We start from the raw sequence: 23,544 nt of genomic DNA, 5'->3' as shown, positions 1-23,544 counted from the left end.
TTCAGGGTCGAAGGGTCCTCACCGGCAGCAATAAACAAGTGCTGCAAAGGCGGGAACAAGGGGCACTGGGTAACCCGCCGGGAAAAAGATGGGGTGCGAAAGCACTCGCCCTGCATATCGTCAGATACGGGGGCGAGAGGCGGGGCCGGCATGGGAATCCCTTTGATGGCCGCCGCCTCACCCATGATCTCCCGGAAGAGATCGGTCATCCGGCGCGGACCCTCGTGTTGTATGACGGTGGCGGTTGTAACCCGAGAGCGGGAAAAACCGGACGCCGAGTCGCCGTCCAGGGAGGCGTCGATGATGCCATCGTCGACGTCAGGTCCGAATAGGTCGATGGCGGCAGCCATTTCCACCGCAGGGGAAAAGAAGAGATGCCTGGAGAGGATCCCCTCTTCAGGCAGCTCCCGGCAGGCGACACAGGAGACGGGGGCCGCCATAGCAGCCGCGGCGTGGTCGGCGCCGAGGCACCAAAAGCACGCCAAGTGCCCGTCACCCGGTGCCAGGGAGGCGGGAAAGGAGGCGCATAGGAGTCCTGAAAAGGACCTAGCTCTAGGAGCGCTCTCAGGTGGCCCTGAAAAGGGCCGTTTGTCCGCGGCCTCGCCCGAGCCGCTGCCACCGGCTTGGGAGATCCGTGTTGAAGTTCTCATCTTCTTAATAGTAGTTCTCAATTTCTCGCTGATAAGCACAAGTGCTGAAAGAAAAGGGAGGATGAGCGACGGTATACACCGCGTTATATAGACACGATACCGTGGGAAATGTGGGCGGTGCCCACGCTGATAGGTGCATAGTTTGAATTTTCAGCGCGCGCAGGCGCGCGCACGGGACAAGCCCATAAGGCGAAGCCTAGACGGCGTAGCCTACATGAAATAGAACGATGTGTTTTACACGTAGGATAAGCGTAATATGCGTAATCACTTACATGTTATACATTAACTGTGCTCCCGGTTGTGGATTGAGGTAGGGTGACTAGAGCCACGTCTTGCATGGATAGTCACTGTCTCCCAGCAAGTGACACCCAACTGGTACATCTCAAAAAAGCTGCCTCAGACCGCTCTCCATTAAAATGCGCGAATCATGGGTAGCTGAAGATCCAGGCCACTTTGCAACAACATCCAGTATGCTATGTTAAAATTTGCATCAAAACAACCTGCGTGTTGATGGAATGCACTTTCTTCCTATTGACGAACACGTCCTCGTCTTTTGATGGCGCAATTATTTTTATGTGCGTCCCGTCAATAGCACCGACCACAGCGGGCATACCTGCAATTGCCATGAAGTTGGCTTTGATCCTGTGTAATTGTTGAATGTAGGAAAAAAAAGGAAAGTTTATGGCACGGCTGACTGATGGTTGCGATATTTTTAAATCGTCGGCATTGCAAAGTAGCATTTCCCCTGTTGCTAAATAACGTAGTGTGGCCAAACATTTTATTTCGGGACTAATCAGATTATTCCTGTTAGTCGGGGATGTTATTGCATTGCGATTAACTCCACAACAAGTTTAATACCCTAACATTTCGTCTCGCAGGCATTTACGATTCTTTGTGAATAGGTCTTACTGAGTTAGGAGTCCTCTTGAGGACTTTTAAGCTCTCCTAGACTTAGGTGCTACTTTTAGGCCTAAAATACTTTGTGAATTGCTCTTAGTGAAAAAAGTTAGGAGTCCTAAATTTAAGAGTGACACGCCCATTATTTTTAGGAGTTACTCCTAAATTCGCCAGTTAGGACCTACTTTTAGCCCTAAAATCCTTTGTGAATACGGCCCCTAAGCAGCAAAGACATGTTAGACTACTCTTTATAGAGCAGGTGTAGGCAGGTGATTGGTAGCTGGTGATTGGCGGCCAGCCGCGCGTGATTTGAGTCTTAGAACTACCTGCAAGCTTAACATTTGATAGGGGAAATTAACTGCCCCCAGTAGTCTTTCTTAAATGTGAAGTTGGCATTTTCTTATGGTGTATTTTATGTGCTTACTAACCAGCAATAAATGAATTCATTTATATTCAAATAATTATGTTTCTGGAATTGGTATCCATTATTATCAATTGCGTCTTCGCGTGGTGTCTTCGTCGGTGGCATGTTGCTTTAAATATTGCCGCCGTAAAGGATTATGGGATACCACTATCTCCTTTCCTTGCGCAAAAGAAGCTCAGGAGTAATGTTGATATATGTATGATAGATGTATGATTGCAAGTAACTGTAGTTACCCGTTCAGAACCAAAAGGAAGCGCTGTTGCGCCATGCATGTCTGTGACTAGTATAGACTCTAGAAGAGTATCTGTGTTATAAAGGCTGGGAAGAATTAAAAATTACAAATATGTAAATGTTGAAAGTATATGGACCGTCGCGATCCCCAATAAAATCGAGCCTTGTCTTCAGAAATTCCTACAGTAGTTCCAACCATGAATTCAACACTCAGCGCAACCTAGCAACAGGAACCTAGCATCATTCAACCCTCAATTACGCGCGTTGTGTTTAAATGTCCATGGTCTGTCAAGAAAGTGATTGAAGGCGAGTCGTCTAATCTGATCCAACATGGCTTTGTCAACTCAAAAACGCCAAGTGGACACTGAAAACCGTCGGTTTAACTCTGCCTGGACTGACAAGTATTTATTCATTTTGCCGCCGAATCCAAACGCCAAACCGATGTGATTAATTTGTAATGAATGTGTTGCGGTACTTAAAGATTACAATGTGCGGAGACACCACATTGATAAACACTCAAAATTCCGCTCAAGCTTTCCCGAGGGATCTCAGGATAGGGCTGCAAAGATTCAGAGTTTGCTGGCATCTTACAACCGGAGCTGTGCTACTATGATGCGGACATGCACGGCCCAAGAGAGAGCTACAGCTGCTTCCCTTCGTGTGTCATGGATCTTGGCAAAAAATAAAAGGCCATTTACAGACTCTGCAACCTTCAAAGAGTGCATGCTGGCCGGCGTGAATGAGGTTATAAAGGAGGACAAAGTAAAAACAAGCGTGACCTCTGCCATTAAAAACGTACCCCTGTCAGACACCTCAAATATTCGCAGGGTTCAACTTCTTGCTACTGATGTGTTAGAAACGCTTTTAGAAAGCCTGAAGAAAGCTGATGTCATGTCTATAGCAGTAGATGAGTCCACAGATAAGACGGACACCGCCCAACTGTGCATATATATCCGTTTTCTTGACAGCAAATGCTTCAGAGAAGAACTGCTCAGCTTACTGCCGTTAAAAGGACACGCAACAAGCGAGGTACTCTTTGAGAAGATTTAAACTTTTTTTGAAGGCAATGGCCTTGATATGAGACGTGTGGGCATGCTTGTAACGGATGGGGCTCCATCCATGACGGGAAAAGTTAATGGTTTGGCTTCACGTTGGTCCGCTGTTGCACCTCAAATGATATCCCTATACTGCATTGTACATCAGACGGTATTGTGCGCAAAACTAAGCGGAGAGCTCAAGTCAACAATGGACAGCGTGATGGCAACAATTAATTTTATCCACTCCACATCAAGCCTCCAACACCGCTTATTCCGCATGCTGCTGTCAGAAATGTCTGCTGAGCACCATGACCTGCTTTTGCACAACGACGTCAGGTGGCTGTCCAAAGGCAAAGCGCTCGAGCGTTTCTGTGATCTAAGAGGGGAAATCACAGCCTTCCTTGGCAGCAGCAAGCATAAAAAAGCCGAAACACACTTGAACCGAATGCTGGATGACAACTTCATTGGCGATGTCTGCTTTCTCAGTGACATATTCAAACACCTGAATGACTTAAATGTGGGACTACAAGGCAGAGACAAAACTGTCATTGAACTGGTGGAACAGATGTGCGCATTCCAAGTCAAACTGGATCTTTTCGGGACCGACTTGAGCACAGGCCGAATGTTGCATTTTCCGACGCTCTGCAAATGCATCTCATCCCCGGCACGCATTACCGCTGTAATGACGGATTTCGTTGTGAGGTTAAAAGAAAACTTTGCTGATCGATTGGATGGACCCGCTTTGCCAACAGAGGTGATGTGTTTTGCCAGAGACCCGTTCACTGTCGCAATAGAAGGGGCTTTATCCGCCAAAGCAAAGGAGTTGGCCGTTCCCATTGACGAGGGGAAATTCATTCTCGAACTTGTGGACATGCGGTCATCCTTAACCATGGCACCGGAGCTGCTCACCAACGGGCCTGCCAGGTTTTGGGCTGATGTCAACCCACATCAGTTCCCTAACGTCAAGAGAGCAGCAGTCCACGTGCTAAGTATGTTTGGCTCAACATACACATGTGAATCAAGCTTCTCACATATGAACTCAATTAAAAGCAGCTCTCGTTGCTCACTGTCTGACAGTACACTTCACGAATGCCTTTGAATTGCATTGACATCTTATGAGCCCAGAATCAGTGATCTCATTCAGAACAAAAGATGTCACTTCTCCCACTGAGAACTCAGCAGTGAAACGGTTGCATACATAGCAACAAAAGGATGTGTAACTAAGTGAGTAACAAAGTATTCATGTGTGTTAAGCTACTTATTTATTTCTTGTTTTGGGTTTGTTTACCAAGCTTTAATATGCCTGGTTCTGTTTTTTTCATGCACTTTGGCATATTGATCCCAGTGGGGATATGCTTGTTTTAATATGTGACCCAAATGTTTATTTTATTTATTTAAATAAGGAAAAATCTGATAAATGTGCAATATTTTGTTTTCAATGCACCTTGTGTTTTGCTTATTGGTCAGATATGACAAATATTTATTTTATTTTGTTTCAAAAAGGAAACTGGCTTTTGATAGGCCTAATATTGTTGGCAGAGTTTTGCCTAGGTCAGATTCACCAAAGATGTATTAATGTAATTTTTCAGATATGACAGTTAATAAAACGTTTGTGCATTTCAATACATTCATTTGTGTTGGTCCAAAATGTGTCATTACTTGCTGCTGAAAATGTCTGGCCCAACTGAATTTCTTGTTTGGAAAATCTGGCCCAACTGAATTTGTAATTGAATAGCCCTGCCTTAGAGTATCTGTGGTATAAAGGCTGGGACGAATTTCAAATGAAAAATATGTACACTTAATGTCCCGATTCCCATTGAAACGAATGGAGCGGTGACTAGTCTTCACAACGAGAGCTGGTAGGTTGGAAAAAATGAATTAAACTGTAATCAGAAAACGCTGTTGTATGTGTTAAGACCCTGCTGGTCATTCCCAGTAGCACCACTTGTCTGATGCCTGGTGGAGCCCAGGACCTTTGTTCTGTCCTGATGTTTCTCCATCCGCCGAGCATGTGCCATTGGTGTGCCATTGGTGCAGGGATCTTCTACCCTATTAGAAGATCTGGGCTAATAGACGCCGGGTCTCTTTGTCTCGCTGCTCCCGTGTACCTGGTGGTTACTCTGCTGGCTACTCTTTCCACACGTCGCGTTTTACACCTTTTGGTTTGATCACTCCTTGCAATACTTTGCACTACACCTTTTCTTTTTACAGTACTGTCTTTATTCTATCAATGTTAAAATAAACATATTTATCATTGAACCTTTAGCTATAGTGTGGTCTCCCATTTTCATGTCACAGTCATGTTTTGTAATTTATTGTTTGATGTGTACTTTTTGGGTTATGATAAGTCCTATAATTTAGTGTTCACCTTGAATGACTCTGCAAAGCAGTGCCAACATTTAAATATGTTTGAACCATTCAGTGAACAAAAGGCAACAGGCTGATTTTAGGGTGCCACTCTATGACATGCAAATGCAGACCGAAGCGTAATCAACACGAAGTGCTGACTTTCTACTCCTCATTCACATAAGGGAATTAACATTTCCGACGGCTAAAATACTACCTTAGTAATAGTAATCTATTTTAAGCCCCACTGTCAAAGATAAATAATGTTCAAAATAAATGGTATAACAATATTATAAACAATTAATGAAAATCGAAAAACATTCAGTTTAATCCACCTCATGTTTGTAAAGAAACCTCGGTAAATCAAACATGAAAGATACAGTTCTTTGATTGGCCATATTTTTATTTTTATTGGTCAAATAAACCGTCATAGACCCTATGGACAGGTTTTACGAAGTTTACAAACAGAAGAATAAGTCAAGTAGCACTGCTCATCATTCCAACCCTTCTGCGCCCAAAATGTATTAATGGCACAATGTTCAGTTCCAGAGTGGTTGTTTGGCTCGTTCTGGTACCAAAAAGCAAAGTCACTTGGGGACCCATCGCTCCACATCCAGAAGCCTTCTTCATGCACATCACTGAATCCTATCCAGCGATGCCCTTTTGGTCGGGTCATAGTTCTCTACCAACGCGGTAATGAATTGCACTTCTTCGGAGCTATGGATGGAGACCAGGTGTGCGTCCAAAGATTGGCAGTGGCGCTCAGCTTTGACCCAGGTCAATTGTCTACCAATATATTTGTAGCAGTTTGTGTCAAATTCATTCCAGAAGGACGGACAGGAGCCGCGCTCAATCTTCACATTGGAGTCAGTTGAAGGTAGGGCTGTCACTTTTTCCAAAAACTGAAATTCAAACGAATTTCGAACGTCCGTAATTAATTCGAATACATTCGAATGCATTCGACCCCCCCCCCCCCCCATAGAACACGACAACAGTCTTGATTTTTTATGTTGCTCTTTTTATTTCTTGTGGAAATCATATATACCTACTGAATTCATAATAGCACAGGATAAAAACACATCTTTGATAACACATTTGTAAACACAACAAGAGGAAGCTCCGACACACAAGTGCAGCTGTCTTTTACACATTAACAATAACTGCTCGGAGCGCAATATGCGGAGCGCATGTCGTCCATGGCACACACAGCCTATATAAACGATTTTACCGGCGATGGCCTTGTTACGGGCGATGGCCTTGTTACGGCCGTCAGGTAAGGGGCCTGCTGAGTGAGCCGAATAGAATGCTGTCACGCGCGGCTGTACACTCTGTGCTGCTCCGCTCGGCAGTTGTTCCTCTGCTGCTACATTTCGGTGGTAAGCTAGCAGATGAGTGCGCAAATTTGATGTTGTCGATAAGTATGACAGCTCTCTTTTACAAAGACGACAAACGGCCTTGTCTTTGTTTGTGACTTTTCCACCCATGGTGTAAAAGCCAAAATGCTTCCATACGCTGCTTTTTAAATGTGATGGTGTCGTTATGGTCCGCTCAGCATTGTACTCCTCGCAATTCTCCATTTTTAATAGCAGTTTTTTAATAGCCGTATCTCGGTTCGCGTTCTCTTCAGTTACGTTTTGTTTCAAAGCCCTCTTGGCCTATGTATCGAATGTTGATTCAACATTCGATACAGATAGCCAGGCCAAGAGGGTCGGAACAGGTAAAATGTTAGCGCGCCCTCTGCTGGATCGAAAAAAGACTACTTCAAATGGTCTGAAGTTCTTATGAGACGGAAAGCACACACAGTTCGAATGGAGAATTACACTTCGAATTCAAACTTTTCACCCCACCTTCGAACAAATATTCGAACTTCGAAAAAAAAGTGACAGCCCTAGTTGCAGGCTTGGTAAGTGGACCTGCCAGGGCGAGGGAGTGCAGGCCACACAGGAGAACGCAGCGCAAGAACATTGCTGGACTCTTTCACTCTCTATTGAGCTGTGTCTGGAAATGTGTGAAGAGGTAGTAAGGAAGGCTCTCTTTTTATTGGCTTATTGAAGGACATCTGCATGATGAAATGGATTACATGGAGCAAATAATCAGACTTCACGCAAGAAAGAACACATCCAGCAGTGCCAGCACAGGTGGCAGATTTCAAATGGAACTGATAATCCACAATCAGTTGGCTTCATTTAGAAAGAACATTTTTGAAAGTTCCTGCTTGACTAACAAGTCCACTTTTTGAAGTGGGTCGCGGCACCGCCACAGATGCAGTTCAATTCAATTCAATTCAAAGTGTTTATTGTCATATGCACAAATGAGACGGTTGTGCAATGAAATTCTTTTGTTTCCACAGACTGAATGCCAATGTTTTTTACAAGATAGATAGAAGAAATAATACATTTAAGTTAAGTTAAAATAAATAAATAAATAAAACAGAATGGTGCAAAGCCAAAGTGCGTGAGCATAATGTAAACAGCTGCGGCAGTCCTGAGGTAGAATACTCCTTAACAACAGACTCCTATCTGTTGTTAAGGAGTCTGAGGGCAGTGGGGAAGAAAGAGTTCTTTAGTCTTGATGTTTTGGACTTCATACTTCTGTACCTCCGTCGTGAGGGTAGAAGTGTAAACAGTCCATGCTGGGGGTGGGTGGGGTCCTTGAGTATGGAAGCAGCTCTCCTGTGGACTCTGCGTGGTAGATGCTCTGCAGAGAGGGCAGTGGGGTTCTGATGATCTTCTCTGCAGTCTTTACCACTCTCTGCAGTCGTCTGCGGTCCAAAGCGGAAGTGCTGCCGTACCAGACGGTGATACAGCCGGTCAAGATGCTCTCAACAATGCAGCTCTAGAAGTTTCTGAGGATCTCAGGCGACATGCCAAACTTCCTCAGCCTCCTCAGGAAGTACAGACGCTGTTGGGATTTCTTAACCGGCTGTGTGGTGTTGAGTGTCCAAGTGAGGTCGTCGCTGATGTGGACGCCGAGGTACTTGAAGCTGCTCACCCTCTCTACTTCAAGCTCCCCGATAAACAGTGGCCGATGAGGACTTATTTTCTTCCTCAAGTCCGATAATCATCTCCTTGGTCTTGTCCTTGTTGAGGGTGAAGTTATTGTCCTCACACCATGACACCAGACTGGCCACCTCCCTCCTGTAGGCCGCTTCGTCCCCGCCCGTGATGCGTCCTATCACTGCGGTGTCGTCCGCAAACTTCAGGATGGTGTTGTCTATGTGGGAGGCGACACAGTCATGAGTGAACAGGGTGTAGAGGATGGGGCTGAGCACGCAGCCCTGTGGCGTGGCAATGTTTGTGATGATGCTGGCTGAAGTCCTATTTCCAATCCTGACAGATTTGGGCCTGCCAGTCAGAAAGTCCTGGAGCCGGTCACAGATGGTGGGGTGCAGACCTAGTGTAGACAGTTTGTCGGTGAGTTTGTGGGGGATGACTGTATTGAAGCCAGAGCTGTAATCCACAAAGAGCGTCCTCATGTAGGAGTCTTTATTTTCCAGATGGGAGAGGGAATAGTGGAGAACAGCAGGGACAGCATCAGAGGTGGACCTGTTGGGCCGGTAGGCATATTGCAGGGGGTCCAGGGTGTCTGGTATGCTGCTCTGAATGTGGGTCAGCACCACTCTCTCAAAGCACTTCATAATGATTGGAGTGAGTGCTATTGGTCTGTAGTCATTCAGGCAGCTTGGTGGGCTCTTCTTTGGAACAGGGATGATGGTTGTGGTCTTGAAACAGGAGGGAACTGTGCAATGGCTGATGGAAAGGTTGAAAATGGATGTGAGAACATCAGCCAGCTCGTTGGCGCATACTCTGAGAGCTCGCCCAGGGATGTTATCTGGTCCGGCTGCCTTGCGAGGGTTGATGTTCCTAAGGACTCTGTGTACCTGTCCTGATGAGACGGTTGGTGGGGGGGAGAGGGGGAGGGTGCTCCTGGGGTGTGAGGGCCTCCTCTCTGTGGTGGGGCTGGAGGTCTCGAAGCGGGTGTAGAAGGTGTTGAGCTCATCCGGCAAGCTGTCTGTGGAGCTGATGGTGCTGGTGGTGGTCCTGTAGTCAGTGATGTGCTGTAGGCCTTGCCACATCCGCCCGGAGTCAGCAGTGGAATAGAAGCCATCCAGCTTCACTCTGTACTGCCTTTTGGCTGCTCTGATGGCTTTTTCCAGAGCATACTTCGCAGCTTTGTACTCCGTCTCATTGCCTGATTTAAATGCACGCAGCATTTAGCGTACCTGACTGTTAATCCAGGGCTTCTGGTTGGGAAACCTCTTGACTTGTATGGTGGGCACGATGTTGTCAACACAAGTGCTAATATACCCACTCACATACTCAGCATAGTCCTGTATGCTGACAGAAGAGTCCTCCAGTGTGGCTGCAGCTTTAAACAGATCCCAGTCTGTCTGAGCAAAACAGTCCTGCAGGATGCTCTCAGTGTCTGGTGTCCAGAGTTTGACTTGTTTAGTCACAAGGTTTGTCTGTTTCAGCCTTTGTCTGTGTGCAGGATACAGGAACAAAGAGATGTGGTCTGAGTGCCCGAAGTGGGGGCGGGGTGCGGCCCCGTAGGCACCACGTATGCTGCTGTAAACATGATCCAGTTGTTGTGTGCGATATGATCAGTGATGGGCCGTCAGGGCCAGCAGGGCCTTCTCTGCTGGGCCTGTCAAAATCCAAATAATATATATATATTTTTCTTTTTCAAATATTAATTTGTGTTTGAACGCATCTTAATTCCATATTTTTTTCAACACAACATAATTCCTAATTTTTTGTAAGGCTGAGCGTCACAGCTGGGTTAGATGGACCGGCGGGGCCAGCACTGAAAGTATTGCTAGCCTTTCGCTGAAGCTGCAACCTCCCATTGGATAATAAATTTGACTGACGTTTGTAATCAGCCAATCAAATGTTGATTTTTAGTAATAGAACGGCCCAAGGGCCCAGCAATGTGCCGGTGTGAGTACCATATGTGTTCGGCTGCCAGATCGGCTCGGGGTCCTGCGCTTACTGATGACGTATCGACACTTGACGTATCGACACAAGCCAACGGACAGCACCCGGAAGTGTTGTTTATAAACGGTGCTCAATCAGTTTTGGCTTTGATTTCATTGAACGGAGCCTGTTCTCTCACAAAGCCATTGGAAACACGTCTAAAAGCAGTGATGAATGCATATTTTTATTTTCACATATGTTAAAGTAAGGATTGGCATTGTTAAAGTTAGATATTAAGACAGTATTTTCTATTAACTGAAAATGAAGAACTTGGACAGTCATATGATTGATGAGATTTTATTTACTCATACAAAACAGAATAAATAAGACAATACATTGATACAACTGAGGAACAGCTAAATGTAAATCCATAGTAAACGGCATGTTTTGATCCCATGGTGAATTGAGGATGAATTCATGAATTTGTTCATATTAGATATTCATCTTATTCCTTGAAAATTGATTTTCTTTTTATGATTTTCCAGATTTTCAATGAATTGTATCCTTGCCTATACAACTAATAACAATGAATAATGTAACATTTTCCTCGTTTCCACTAGGGGTATCTTTGCTCTATAATTTAACAAACATCGTTACGCCCAAACCACACCTACGGGTAATTAGGCTACTTCAGACCAACCCTTTTTAGATTTGCGCCGGGCGAAAGAGTAATTTTTCGTGGCGGAAAAATAGCGACGTCGCCATAGAACCGCCTACAAAGCTTGGCGCTTGGCGCTTCTCACTTGCGTTTCAGACCGTTAAAATAGGGCCCTATATGTTCCTGTTACTATGTAACCTAACCGTTAATATAGATCCCAAATGTTTCCTTGCTGAAATGCTATTTATTTAAACTACTCTGAATGTAATGTGTTCTCCTATGGGTGAATGGTTTTTAATAGAATCATAAATGTATATATTACATATAAATAGGATGCTTCTTCAGGCACTGAGTGAAGATAAATATCTGGTGTTTCATTCAACATTTGAATCCTATGATTTGTTACTTTAGTTGATTATTTTTTTACTTGTCCTATGATTTGTAAACGTTGGATATGGGTCTGAGTTAACTCAGCCCCTCTTTATGTTTCTCTCACTCCCTAAACCCCCCTATCTCTCCTCCTTGTCTCTAACTCTCCAAAGCACTGTCTCTCTCTATTCATCTATACCAGTGTTATTCCTTACCTCTTTGTCCCCCACTTTGCATCTTGGACCGTTGGTACTACTTTCCTTCAATCTACTTACTTACTTTATTAATATCCTGCAGTGTGCAATGACCTTTTTATCCAATTCCAATATAATCCTAAATTAAACATTATAGTTGTGTCTCCATCTCCCATTTCTCCCGTTATCTCATTCTCTCTCTCATATGTCCATGCTGGATATATTCTCATGTCTCTCTCTATGTCTCTCTACCATGCAGGCGAGGATATGGCCAACAAGAGGTAGGTGCAATGTACCAAACGGTCCTCACGTCCACACACTGTGTAGCATGGCTCTCTTTACCGTAGATGTCCCCTCTACATCTCTCTTGTCTTTTCTATCTCGGGTTGAGATGGAGAAGAGAGTCGTCACAGTGCATGAGATGAAGTGGCAATGCATTTATATAGCGCTTGTCTTATCTGTGGCCAGTAGCAGCACTAAATGCCTTTCAGACCACCATTCATACACTCATTACCCATTCACTCATTAATGCCACGGTGGTGGCAGCCATCTAGAGATCACTGGGTGGACAAACTGCCTTTTATTTGTCCTTTATCTCAACCTTCTTTGAATGATCTTCCTACCTTTTCAAATGGTCCTTCCCTTCTCTCCGTCCATCCTTTCTTCCTTCGTCTCCTTCATGACAGACACAACAACTCCTCCGACCGTCTCTTCTTCGACCAGAGGTATACACTCCTTCTCTCTATCCCTCTCAATCTCTCTCTCTTTCTTTTAGCAGCCATGTTTTACTCTATCTACCTGTCTCTCTAACTATATTTCTGTCTGTTGTATTTGTTTGTGTACGGTGGGTCTCTGCATATCTGTGTGGGTCTCTGTGTATACCGTCAACTCAGTGGGGTGGTCAGTGGTCTGAGGGTGTTGGTGTGCATGTGTGTGTTTTTGTGTTTGTGTAAGTGTGTAAGTCCTGCTAACTATGTCTTTATCAACCTGTGCAGGAGCTGTCTATGGAGTCAGGGATCGATCCCGGGCAAGACTACTACGCACAAGAATACTACAACTATGAGCACGGGTTGGTGTGTGTGTGTGTGTGTGTGTGTGTGTGTGTGTGTGTGTGTGTGTGTGTGTGTGTGTGTGTGTGTGTGTGTGTGTGTGTGTGTGTGTGTGTGTGTGTGTGTGTGTGTGTGTAGACGATTTTGAAAGGCAGATTATATCATGTATGTATGTTATCTCCTGACCTTAATCAGAATCTAAAAACTTAAACATGTCTAAATTCAATGAATCTCTGGTTAAGATCAAGATCAAATGCTGAACAATGGCTTGCAGTTCATATACCCAGCCTGTTCTCTGTCTCCCTACAATAAGGAATCAAAGCTCATTAGCTAGCTGACATTTCAATGTCAAGTGCTCATCTGTCGGATCGGTGGTTCACTTTAAAGGGGTGATATCATGCCACCAGGTGTGAGTGGGATTAACCGTTACAAGATGCTTGAAAACCGGACTTTCCCTGTGCCTTAGTGACATCACTGGCTGGATAGATCAGCAACATTTGCCACAGTACACCGGGTAGGCTGGTGGGCTGATCTATCCAGCATACATCTAGGTGGACATGCCCACTGGGGATTTTACTAGGGCCCAGGTAATGGCAGGTTTTCAAACGTCTTGAAATGGCTAATCACACCTACACCTGGTGGCATGATATCACCTCTTTAATACAGGTTCACTCCGTTTCCCCTTGAGAGGCTCCACCCAAACTCCGACCAATGTCAAGTTTCTGATTCGCATTTCTTTGCGTCGTAAATGACATATTTATAATTTTTTAATTTGCTATTTTTAAAATGTGCTGTATTGTCCAATCCAGATAGAGCAATAAGAGTAACTGCTGTTGAGTGAGATACAGTCGACCCCCAGGGGAGGAAAGGCAGTGTTTCAAAGTCTCGTGAGGACTCAACGAGAAGCGTCTTGTCTCCTCTGATGCACAACGCTGTCAGCCCCGAAACCCTAGAAGAGCACTCACACACTCACACACGTTCTGACACACTTACCTGAACCGTGTGTGTCACTGCATAACCTGTGTGTGTGTGTGTGTGTGTGTGTGTGTGTGTGTGTGTGTGTGTGTGTGTGTGTCTGTGTGTGTGTGTGTGTGTGTGTGTGTGTGTGTGTGCGGAATTATGCACACAGCGAAAAACAAACAGATGCCAACACACACAATTGTTAACCAGAGATGTTATAAAATGCGCCTCGACAGCAACATTGCTCCCATCTGTGTGTGGTTTTTTGTGTGTGTGTGTGTGTGTGTGTGTGTGTGTGTGTGTGTGTGTGTGTGTGTGTGTGTGTGTGTGTGTGTGTGTCAGCCATCTGTGATGGATTGTGCAATTTTTATCATTTTGGCTTCAGACTCCTGGGAAGAACGCACACACACACACACACACACACACACACACACACAGACACACACACACACACACACACACACACACACACATATTAATCTCTTACAACTTATTTAGTATATCTCTCACTCACTTGATTACCATCCCTCTCTTTTAATGAACACACACAAACACGTACACACACACACACACACCACACACACATAAACACATTTGTCTCTTGCTGCAGTGGAAGCTAATCACATAGCTGGCGGGATGTGAGACAATAGGCCAGATGTTGGTGGCTCAGAATGATGCTAACAAACTCCTGTCTGGCTATTGGGACAGGACAGGGCACGGCTGTTAAATCCTGATTCAGATTAACTCACACAGGGGGGCCGAAATTGGGGTATAATTTTGTTTCTGATAAATTTCCATACTGGTGGGAAACTGGTCTCTCGTTCTGATTAATTCACACAGGGTGGAGAAACAGTTTTTCTATTATGATTAATGTAGGTTAAATCTTAATGATTTCAAAGGGTTTATACATGAACGTAACGTATTTTTCTTTTTCGTTGTTTTTTTTGCTCATCCAATTTGGTTCTAAATGCACTTCCAGGGCCGATTAACACAATTAACACAATATACGGGGACAGCCATTCTTGTTTGAGACAACACATGGCTTCAGCTTCTCTTTAATGCAAAGATCCAGGCCCTCCGCCCGCTAAAGAGACGAAAGTAACAAATGGAACAGTTTACACAGTACTGTGGCTGACCAATCAAAAGGGCTGCCATTCACTCAGTACCGTCAGCGTTAGTTCTGCACATGACAACCGGCATCTCCGTTTATTTTGTGGATTGTAGTCATTGCCAAGACAAAGACAGATTGTATAGAAATAATGACAATATGTCATTTTTAGGCTTGGTATGTGATTGGCTGATCCATGGGATTAATGCTGTAGTGGGAGTGGCTAGAGTGTTTAGATACTCTTTATGGTTGATCTCAAAAGATAATTCTGACATGACGTATCTCATTCAGTTGGGAATAATTAAGAGACGTTTTACTCTTTATCATTTGTCTTTGCTACATGATTTTTCTTATCTAAATATGGTAAGTCAATTCGCGAGTCCTGTTCATGGTGATTGTAATAGTACATGCATTCTTTCTGTTGAAGTGTTCTAGAGCCTCCTGTAGGCCAGTAGGTAGAACGTATCCTACTCCTGTTAATTAAGATGTTTGCGTTCTCATTGGGTGTTTAAAGTCACATGTTGTCAGTCCCTTTTTTAGTTCAGAGGTTAGCAACCGCTTTCCTGGAAAGTCAGCTAGGTACAAGATCTCTCTTTTCATTTGGCTCCATCTGCCTGAAAACGGGCACAGGAAACGCCAGACCTTCAATTAATGGACATACAAGTGCACGTTGACAATGGACTTTATGCTGCCTCGTCATTGAAGCGACCTAGCGTTACTTCAATCGAGTTAGAGTGTTTAGCTATCTGGTGATGGGTGCCGGAATAGTGACATTGTGACATGAGTAACTTAGGAAGACTTCATAATACATGACTGCCCTCTAGTGCTGGGTTAGAAACAGAGTGAAAGAGTAAGAGCAGAGTAAAGGTGACCATTCCAATCAGAAGGCCCCATAAAAGCAGCCCTGCCTGATTTAAAGGGAAGGTTAATATGGACTGCATCAGCAGCTCTGGACCAAAGCAGGAGGCTCGTATACATTTCACTCAAGGGCCTGTTGGTATCTCTCCTTTTGCAGTTCTCTCCATCTTTTCACTTTATCACTCCCGATAAAAGAAACAATTGAAACGGTCAAGGCTTTTCCTTGTTTATTGTCAACCGAAAGCATAACATACCTCAAAGTGAGAGAGTTGGAGAAGCGATACACAAAAAAAGACACAGAACACTAATCCTTGATAAAGAGCTTTTATAAACGTATTTTATCCTGCCATGCAGACAGACCATCTTTGCACTAAGCACCGGTTTTACTACTTTATTTTGCTTTATTAATATTTAAACGCAACAGTGCGACATTGTTATCCAATTATAATATAATTAAATAAAATACTACAATTTTATTTCTCTCTCTCTCTCTCTCTCTCTCTCTCTCTCTCTCTCTCTCTCTCTCTCTCTCTCTCTCTCTCTCTCTCTCTCCAGCTATGAGCTCCCTCAGTACGGCAGCCGCAGGAAGTTGATCTCCCCCGCGGGTCTCTATGACGAGTATGGTGAGGTGGTCGTCGACGACGACGGCAGCTTCTACTACAGCCCCCAGGACTCTGAGACCGAGGTGTGTGAGGGGGTCCCACGTTAACATGAACATCAGGAGTAGAAGTCACTGGAAATTTGAATGACTTTTTATAATTGATGTATTTTAAGGAACTAAACGCGCTGATAAAATGCAATTAAGCAAGATTACGTAATGTCAAATCAAATGAAACTACAATGGATACAATGTTATGCCATCACATCAGATAAAGTCAAATCAATTTGGGGTTACATTGTGGGGTTAAATCAGTCAACATGAGATCAGATGAGATGAGATGGATTTGGTTTGTTTTCTTGTTCATTCCTCATGTTTGTTTTTTGTTCCATCATATTTGTTCGACCATTTTCTTTGACAAAACTCCCCCGGAAAACAACGTTGTCTTTTTTTCGTGCAACAACAATATCGGCATGCCAATAGGCGCCACGGGGGCACGGCGGCAGAAGACCACTCAGGGCGGGGAAGATAGCCCCAAAGCCGACAAACTCCCTGGCTCCTCCTCCTCCTCCACCTTTTACTTCTCGTCCCCCCTCCACTACCACAGCGGGGCCCCTGGGGCCCGAACGGGGCCCCTCTCAGGCAGTGGAGCAGAGCCAGACCAACGGGGAGGTCCACTCTGGGGCCCAGAGCCCCGGAGCGGCCCCTACAGGGGCAGCAGCAGCAGCATTTTCCCGGGTGATGGCTGCCCTGAAGCTGAGCACACTGTTCCCCTCTAGGGGTAAGAAGACGGGGCCGCCCCCGGCCCTGCAACCCCCCTGGAGCAAGGCCAAGGTGGGGCCTCTGGAGGAGGCGGGCGGGGGGAGGCCAGAGGGGGATGGGAGGAGAGAAGGAGCAGGGGGTAGAGGGTGGGAGGGCGCAGGAGGGATTGAAGGAGGCAGAGGTAGAGGAGGAGGGGGAGAACCTCGATGGAAGGACAGCAATGGACGGGCAGGGGGAGAGGGGGGGGGAGGAGGAGGCGATGGGGGAGGAGGGAGAGAAGGTGGAGAAGGGAGAGGGTGGGCGGTGGAAGGAGGGATGGAAGGAGTCAGAGGTAGAGGAGGAGAAGGAGGAAGAGGAGAGAGGTTGCAAGCAGATCCTCGATGGAAGGGCAGCAATGGACGGGCAGGAGGGGAGAGGCGTGGAGGGAGAGAGGGAGTGGGAGGCAGAGGGTGGGAGGGGGAAGCTGGGATGGAAGGAGTCAGAGGGAGGGGAGAAGGAGGAGAGAGATCGCAAGGAGGAGAACCGCGATGGAAGGAAAGCAATGGGTGGGCCGGAGGAGAGGGGCAAGTAGGGAGAGGAGGAGGAGGGGGAGGAGAAAGAACAAAAGGAGGAGAACCTCGGTGGAACGAGAGCAATGGGTGGGCCGGAGGAGAGGGGACAGTGGGGAGGGGGAGAAAGGGAGGAGGAGTCGGAATGAACGGGGGAGAACCTCGATGGACGGACAGCAACGGATGGGCAGGAGGAGGTGGAGGTGGAGGGAGGGAGAGGAGGGAGGCCAGAGAGATAGTGGCAGGGGAAGGAGAGGGGAGAGGCCGGGAGAGGTGGAGGGGCAGAGAGGCGGAGACCATGAGGAGAATCGAGGCCATAGCGATGAGCAACCGAGGGGGGGAGGGGTGGGGGAGGGGAGTCGTAGGGGGAGAGGTCATGGCGGACGGCCCGGCGTTCCTCGACGAGGGCTACTTCAAGGGGTCCCAGGACGCACGAGCACCGGCCCCCAGCAGACAGCAGCTCGGCCCCGACTCCAGCCTGGCCTCCCTCTACCACCGGCTCCTCCGGCTCCCCGGGCCCCTCAGGGCGGGGGGCGGAGGGGAGGGGGAGGACCGCAGCAGTGGGAGGAGGAGGAGGAGGTCCGACTCCATCGGGGATCTCAGCGTCTCGGCGCAGGTGTCCCGGGGGTCCAGGGAGCGCAGGGGCCCCGGGGGGGCCGGAGAGCGCAGGGGCCCCGGGGGGGCCCGGTCACCTGACTCTCAGTGGGAGAGGGGCAGCCAGACGTCTGCCTCAGAGTGGGCCGACTCGGACGCAGAGCTGAGCTCCAGGACCGGGACGGAGTATGGTACCGAGTCCGGGACGGAGTCCGGGACGGAGTCGGGGTCGACGGGGACGGCTGGGGAGGAGACGGGGTCCGACGGAGGAGGGAGGGAGGGGGAGCGAGACCCCAGGAGGGGGGAGGAGGGGGAGGATTCGGTTGGGGGATCAGATTCAGAAGGGAGAGGAGGAGGTGGAGGAGGAGGTGGAGGGGAAGACGAGGGTGAGGGCGAGGCTTCGAGTGGCGGGACGGAGAAGTCCGGCTCCAGGCGAGCTGTTGAGAAGAGAGGGAGGACTCACAAAAGCACTGATGGTTTCCGGCGATCAAGGCCTAAAACCTCCCGGCACTCTTCCTCGTCCTCGACTTTGCACAGAAGAATAGAAGAAGAGGGAGAGGATGAGGAGTTGGGAGACGAAGAGAAGCCCAGCAAGGGGTCCCGACTCGCCAAGTCGAGTCGATCTTTGTCATCCTCATCGACATCATCGTCCTCGAGGAGGCGGTCCTCTGACAGACACATCTGCCAATCAGAGGACAGCTTTGGCGTGATTGACATCATGAACGAAATCCTATCGCCAATCACAGAGGACGATGAGGAGGAGGAGGAAGAGGACAGTGTACACACAGAGAACGATGGCATGGATGGAGGGAGATGAGGTTGTGATCTTGGGGATTAGATGATCTGCAGAGACAGTAAGATCTTCCCCAACAAACAGCCCTGGCTGGAGTTTGCCGTGATTACCTGAGTGGAATTAACCTTTATTTACCTCTTTCCTGCCTGTGTTTGGCGTACTCTTCGCTGACTCTTTGTCCTCAAGGAGTTACTGTGTCGGTTTCAAACTTTTACTCTTCCTCTTTCTGGTTTTTTATTCCCCGCCTCTTATGCCTCTGATAAGCATGCTGGGATTGACTATCTCCCTCTGTATCTTCTAACCCATCTGGCCATGGAGAGAGATGGTCTTTTGGCCTTCATTGGTCTCTGAAGAAAACCTTTCGGGTATTTTTGGATTTCCAGTGTGGAGATTCTCATTCCTCTTTTGTTCATGTCGGCACTATCTTCACTCTGTGACCTTGCTTGGTTTTTAAGTTCCGCCTTCATTTTAAAACCAGTTTCTCTGTCTGTATGCTTTTGTGTGCAATACATTTAAATGACAGATAAAGTCGTTTAGACTCTATTCTAATTCTAATGTGTGTATGTGTGTGTGTGTGCGTGCGTGCATGCGTGTGTGTGTGTGTGTGTGTTTGCGCACGCGCGTGTGTGTCCCCCCAGTACGGCAGTAGGACGCGCCGTGTCAAGCTGGTGATGGACCGGGAGTACGAGACCAGCTCCACCGGCGAGGAGAGCGCCCCGGAGCCCCAGCGCCCCAACCGCCTCGCGTCGTCCGTCAAAAGCCACGCCAACAACAATGGCAGCGTCTACGTGGCGCAAAACGGCTCCATCGTCCGCACCCGTCGCGCGGGGTCGGGTGTGGCGCCGGTTCAAGCGCACACCACCCCCACCAACAACAACCTGCTCAGCTCTCCTGTCCTCAGCTCCAGGCTGGCCAAACACTTCCGCAAGCTGGAGAAAATGGCCGCCACGCTAGAGGAACGCATTCCCCTCAACAACCACATAATAGCCGCCGCTGCGGAGGAGGTCAGCGACGAGGGGCGCAGCAGCTTCCGGGGGCCCAACTCCGAAATGGCCGCCCCTGCAACCGCCACCACCTCGTTCTCAAATGACGAAGAGAAGACGTTAAACGTGGGACCTTCTCATGTGTCCCCGGGGTCGACAGAGAACATTCCAGAGGCCTCAAGAGCAAAGGAGGGGGAGGGCGGCGAGGAGACAGCGGGATCGGAGGAGGTGGGGGAGGAGAGGGAGGAGAGAGAGTCAGAGGTGGACATTGGCAGAGCGACGGCCAGAGAGCTAACGGAGTGTCTGAGTGACAGAACGCAGTCGGACGAGGAGGAGCTGTGGATGGGTCCATGGAACAACCTGCACATCCCCATGACCAAGCTCTGACCGACTGACCTGGACGCAGGTCTGCTTTTGACAAGACGTTTCTGGTGTAATCTACGGTCGTTTAGTAGAACTGAAGGAACACATTTAGTTCTGCATCAAGTGAAAATGATTGAAACAGTTTTTACATTTTAAGATAAAACATCGTCCAAGCTGCATTGACACTTGAAATGCACCCAGCGCCAAGACATCTGTGAAATGATCAGATGATTACCTGTGTTTTCATAATTTGGGGAAACCACTGAACCGCATTGAGATGACTCTATATTTCTACTTTGCTATATGTCGACCTGAGTAACTTTATCGACCACAAGAGGCCAGCCGTGAACCCTTAACCGGACTGGAAAAACATGTTTAATTTACAGTGTTGCAACTCATCTACTGCTGTTGTCAACATTTGACATCAAATTGTTACAGTTTTAAATACAAATCAAAATGCAACCTTAATAAAAAAATAAAAACATAATAAAACCTGAATAATCTGTTGTCCAGAATTTACTGATGGTATATTAATCACATGTTACCTATTCGCAAAGTTGGTTAAATTATTATTTGTAAAGATGCTTTTCAGAGGGAGATAATCAATTTTATTTTTCATGTGCACCATCCAAAAATTCAATTAATGAGAAAGTTTAGCCCTGTTAGACCAAGGCTTAGAAAAAAAGATTTTTTGACCTTTCAAATGTTGTTGTATGAGGCCTCTGATGAAGAAATTAAAGTGTATTGTTATAGTATGTTTTTAGGAAAATTTAGTAATATAGCAACATAACAGGGTCTGAACATAGATCATCAAAGGGGTGGAGGTAGAAAAAAATCCTGAGCCTGAACTTTTTTCCCTGGGAGGTTAGCAGGCCCCTAAGCCAAGATATATGCCCTGATCAACATAATTGTCAAGCGGGATCCAGGGGTATGCTCCCCAGGATGAACATTTTTATAAATAGACCCTTTAATGATAGATTCTGGTGAATTTTGTGGAAATAACTGGACAACATTCAGACATGAGATGAACAAACCCAATATAAGTCTAATATAGTAGCATCTTTGTGTAGAACACCAGAGCTCTTGGGATCCGGGCCTTAACTAGTCATTTACACATGTACTTATTCTTTGTATAACATACTGAGACTACAGATACTACAGCCATACCAAGAAAGGTCAGTAGGCGGCAATTAATACTCCAACGTAAACTAGGAATTGATTAGTAGCCTAACCATTGACTTAAGGGCATGAACAAAGAGACATTATTTTTTCTGCAAAATATGCCCCATTTATTTTAAATACTTTTTGGATCCAGCGCATGGTAGTATAGTGCAGCACGAGCACATACAGGAGTTCATTCACCCTGTTGAATACCTCCAGCATTTGAATGAATCTGTTACTGATGGGCATTATCAAGCTCTTGGGGGAGGAGATGGAGTAAACTTTGAAACTGTGCAAAAATCTCCTACTTTTTAGGTGACTTCTCTATATCATAATAGATATCAGAGCAAAAAGCTTCCACATTCTGAGCCAAACGGTCTCATAAGGTCCTTAGCACTATTGGACACCATGTGAACCAGGGCTGGACTGGGACCAAAAAGTGGCCCTGTCTTTTTTGGCACAAATGGGCGTTCTTGTGTGGTGGAGGTTCCCGTTTACGCAGACTGGAACGCCCCCTTCTTATTCTTCGTCGCCTTTCTCGCTGAACTGGATTAAAATGTCAAAGTGTACTACTCAAAAACCATGAAAATAACTTCACATGGTGTGTGTTTTTTACAATTTATTCGTTAGTGTTGATCGTAGTGTTCATCATTGAAATAGTCCGCCAAAGACGTTGACGTCGCTTAGCAACCGAAGACGCTGGGGTTGACAAGTTACCGGACTACCGGACTAACAAAAAAAAACACAAACGCTTGATCAAAGGCCTGGCCCGACACGGCTCAAGGATAGTGGTGGGAAATATCGGCGGGCCGGGTCGGGTCAATCAAAACCCTCATTGTTTAACATGAATTGGCTAAACAAATGACCACTGTAGCATATTTAAACACAGGCGTTCTTGTGTCATGACGGAAACGCCCAAGCCTGCAGATTGACCCTTCTCACCTGGGTGGGGGTGGGGCTGGGGCCGGGTCTTTCCGATAAGGAGGCAAGCATTGCAGTCCTTGACCAGGGTCTTGATTTACCTATCGATGCCTGGCCACCACACTACGTCCTGACACCACTGGGACAGGCCCGGTGCACCAGTACTATACTAAAACCAGCTATCCAGCTTCAGTTCAGACTTCGCATTTTACACAGGCCTTTCTACTAGTAGATAGGCAAGCACTTCTGGGTACAAAAACTTTTAAGCACATTTACTGTGCTTAAAAGATAGTATCACATCATGTCTTATGATGTGGAGAAAATTTCAGCTGCAACATTAACTTATTGATATCCAAGCTTTGTATATGAGATAGGTTTTTGATATGTGTGATGCGTGAGGTGTAAAAAAGGATAGAATTCTACACTGAAAAAAACAACATGTGACTGCAATGCAAAAATAATCAATTTTTTACTTAATTGTGGAAGGATATTTGACACAGCAAATAATTGTACATTGTCGTTCACATTGAAACTTCAAAATAAAACGGATTTTAGCTGAACAAGGAAAGAACAACACTTTTTTCTGTATTTACCAAAGTGAACTACTAAATGTCATGGCTTCTTGTACTGCCTTTCTTTGTCTTGCATTTAACAATAAATCCAAATTAGTGATGTAACTTTCACAAAAAGTAATCAGTAATAGTGCCTCTTAAAATTAACACGATTGTAAATAAATACATTCAAAACACAACTGGCAAATATGGGTTCTTATGAACATGATACATAACTAAAATAAGCTGTTGTTGACTTACAGTGCAGCTAGAAAGTATTACCTCTTGAGCCTAATTGGATTTTATTTAACCATTATTAATCATTTTAACAATACCAGTATGTTTTACATTAAATAACAGGTGTAGGTTTATCAGTAATCAAAAAAGAAATCTCCAGAATTGTGTAGTTAAAAATTCAAATACAACAATTATTTGCTTGTGTGCAAAAGTTAGTGAGCCCTGAGCTGCATTGCTTAAATCGAGCAGGTAAACACAATCAGGTGGGACACATTTAGTGATTAAACGGAATGGGTTCACTTTGGTGAGACTAAACCTTGGTTTGATTTGTTTTAT

The 23,544-nt window shown here is 46.0% G+C and overlaps 1 protein-coding gene across 1 annotated transcript in view; it reads left to right on the top strand.

The window, feature by feature from the left end:
- The window catches only part of LOC115530779 (protocadherin-15), a 227,544-nt gene extending 206,711 nt beyond the window's left edge, over positions 1–20,833 (top strand). The window contains exons 36-40 of the mRNA XM_030339520.1: positions 11,982–12,003; positions 12,409–12,447; positions 12,718–12,791; positions 16,253–16,382; positions 19,631–20,833. Coding sequence (XP_030195380.1) covers positions 11,982–12,003; positions 12,409–12,447; positions 12,718–12,791; positions 16,253–16,382; positions 19,631–20,362 — 997 coding nt within the window. The 3' untranslated portion in view covers positions 20,363–20,833. The remainder of the gene's footprint in view (positions 1–11,981; positions 12,004–12,408; positions 12,448–12,717; positions 12,792–16,252; positions 16,383–19,630) is intronic.
- The last annotated feature ends 2,711 nt before the right edge of the window (positions 20,834–23,544 follow it).

This window comes from Gadus morhua, chromosome 18, assembly GCF_902167405.1.
Source record: "Gadus morhua chromosome 18, gadMor3.0, whole genome shotgun sequence".
NCBI lineage: Eukaryota > Metazoa > Chordata > Actinopteri > Gadiformes > Gadidae > Gadus > Gadus morhua.
Note: the sequence above shows the minus strand (reverse complement) of the source record. Positions and strands in the feature narration are given on the sequence as shown.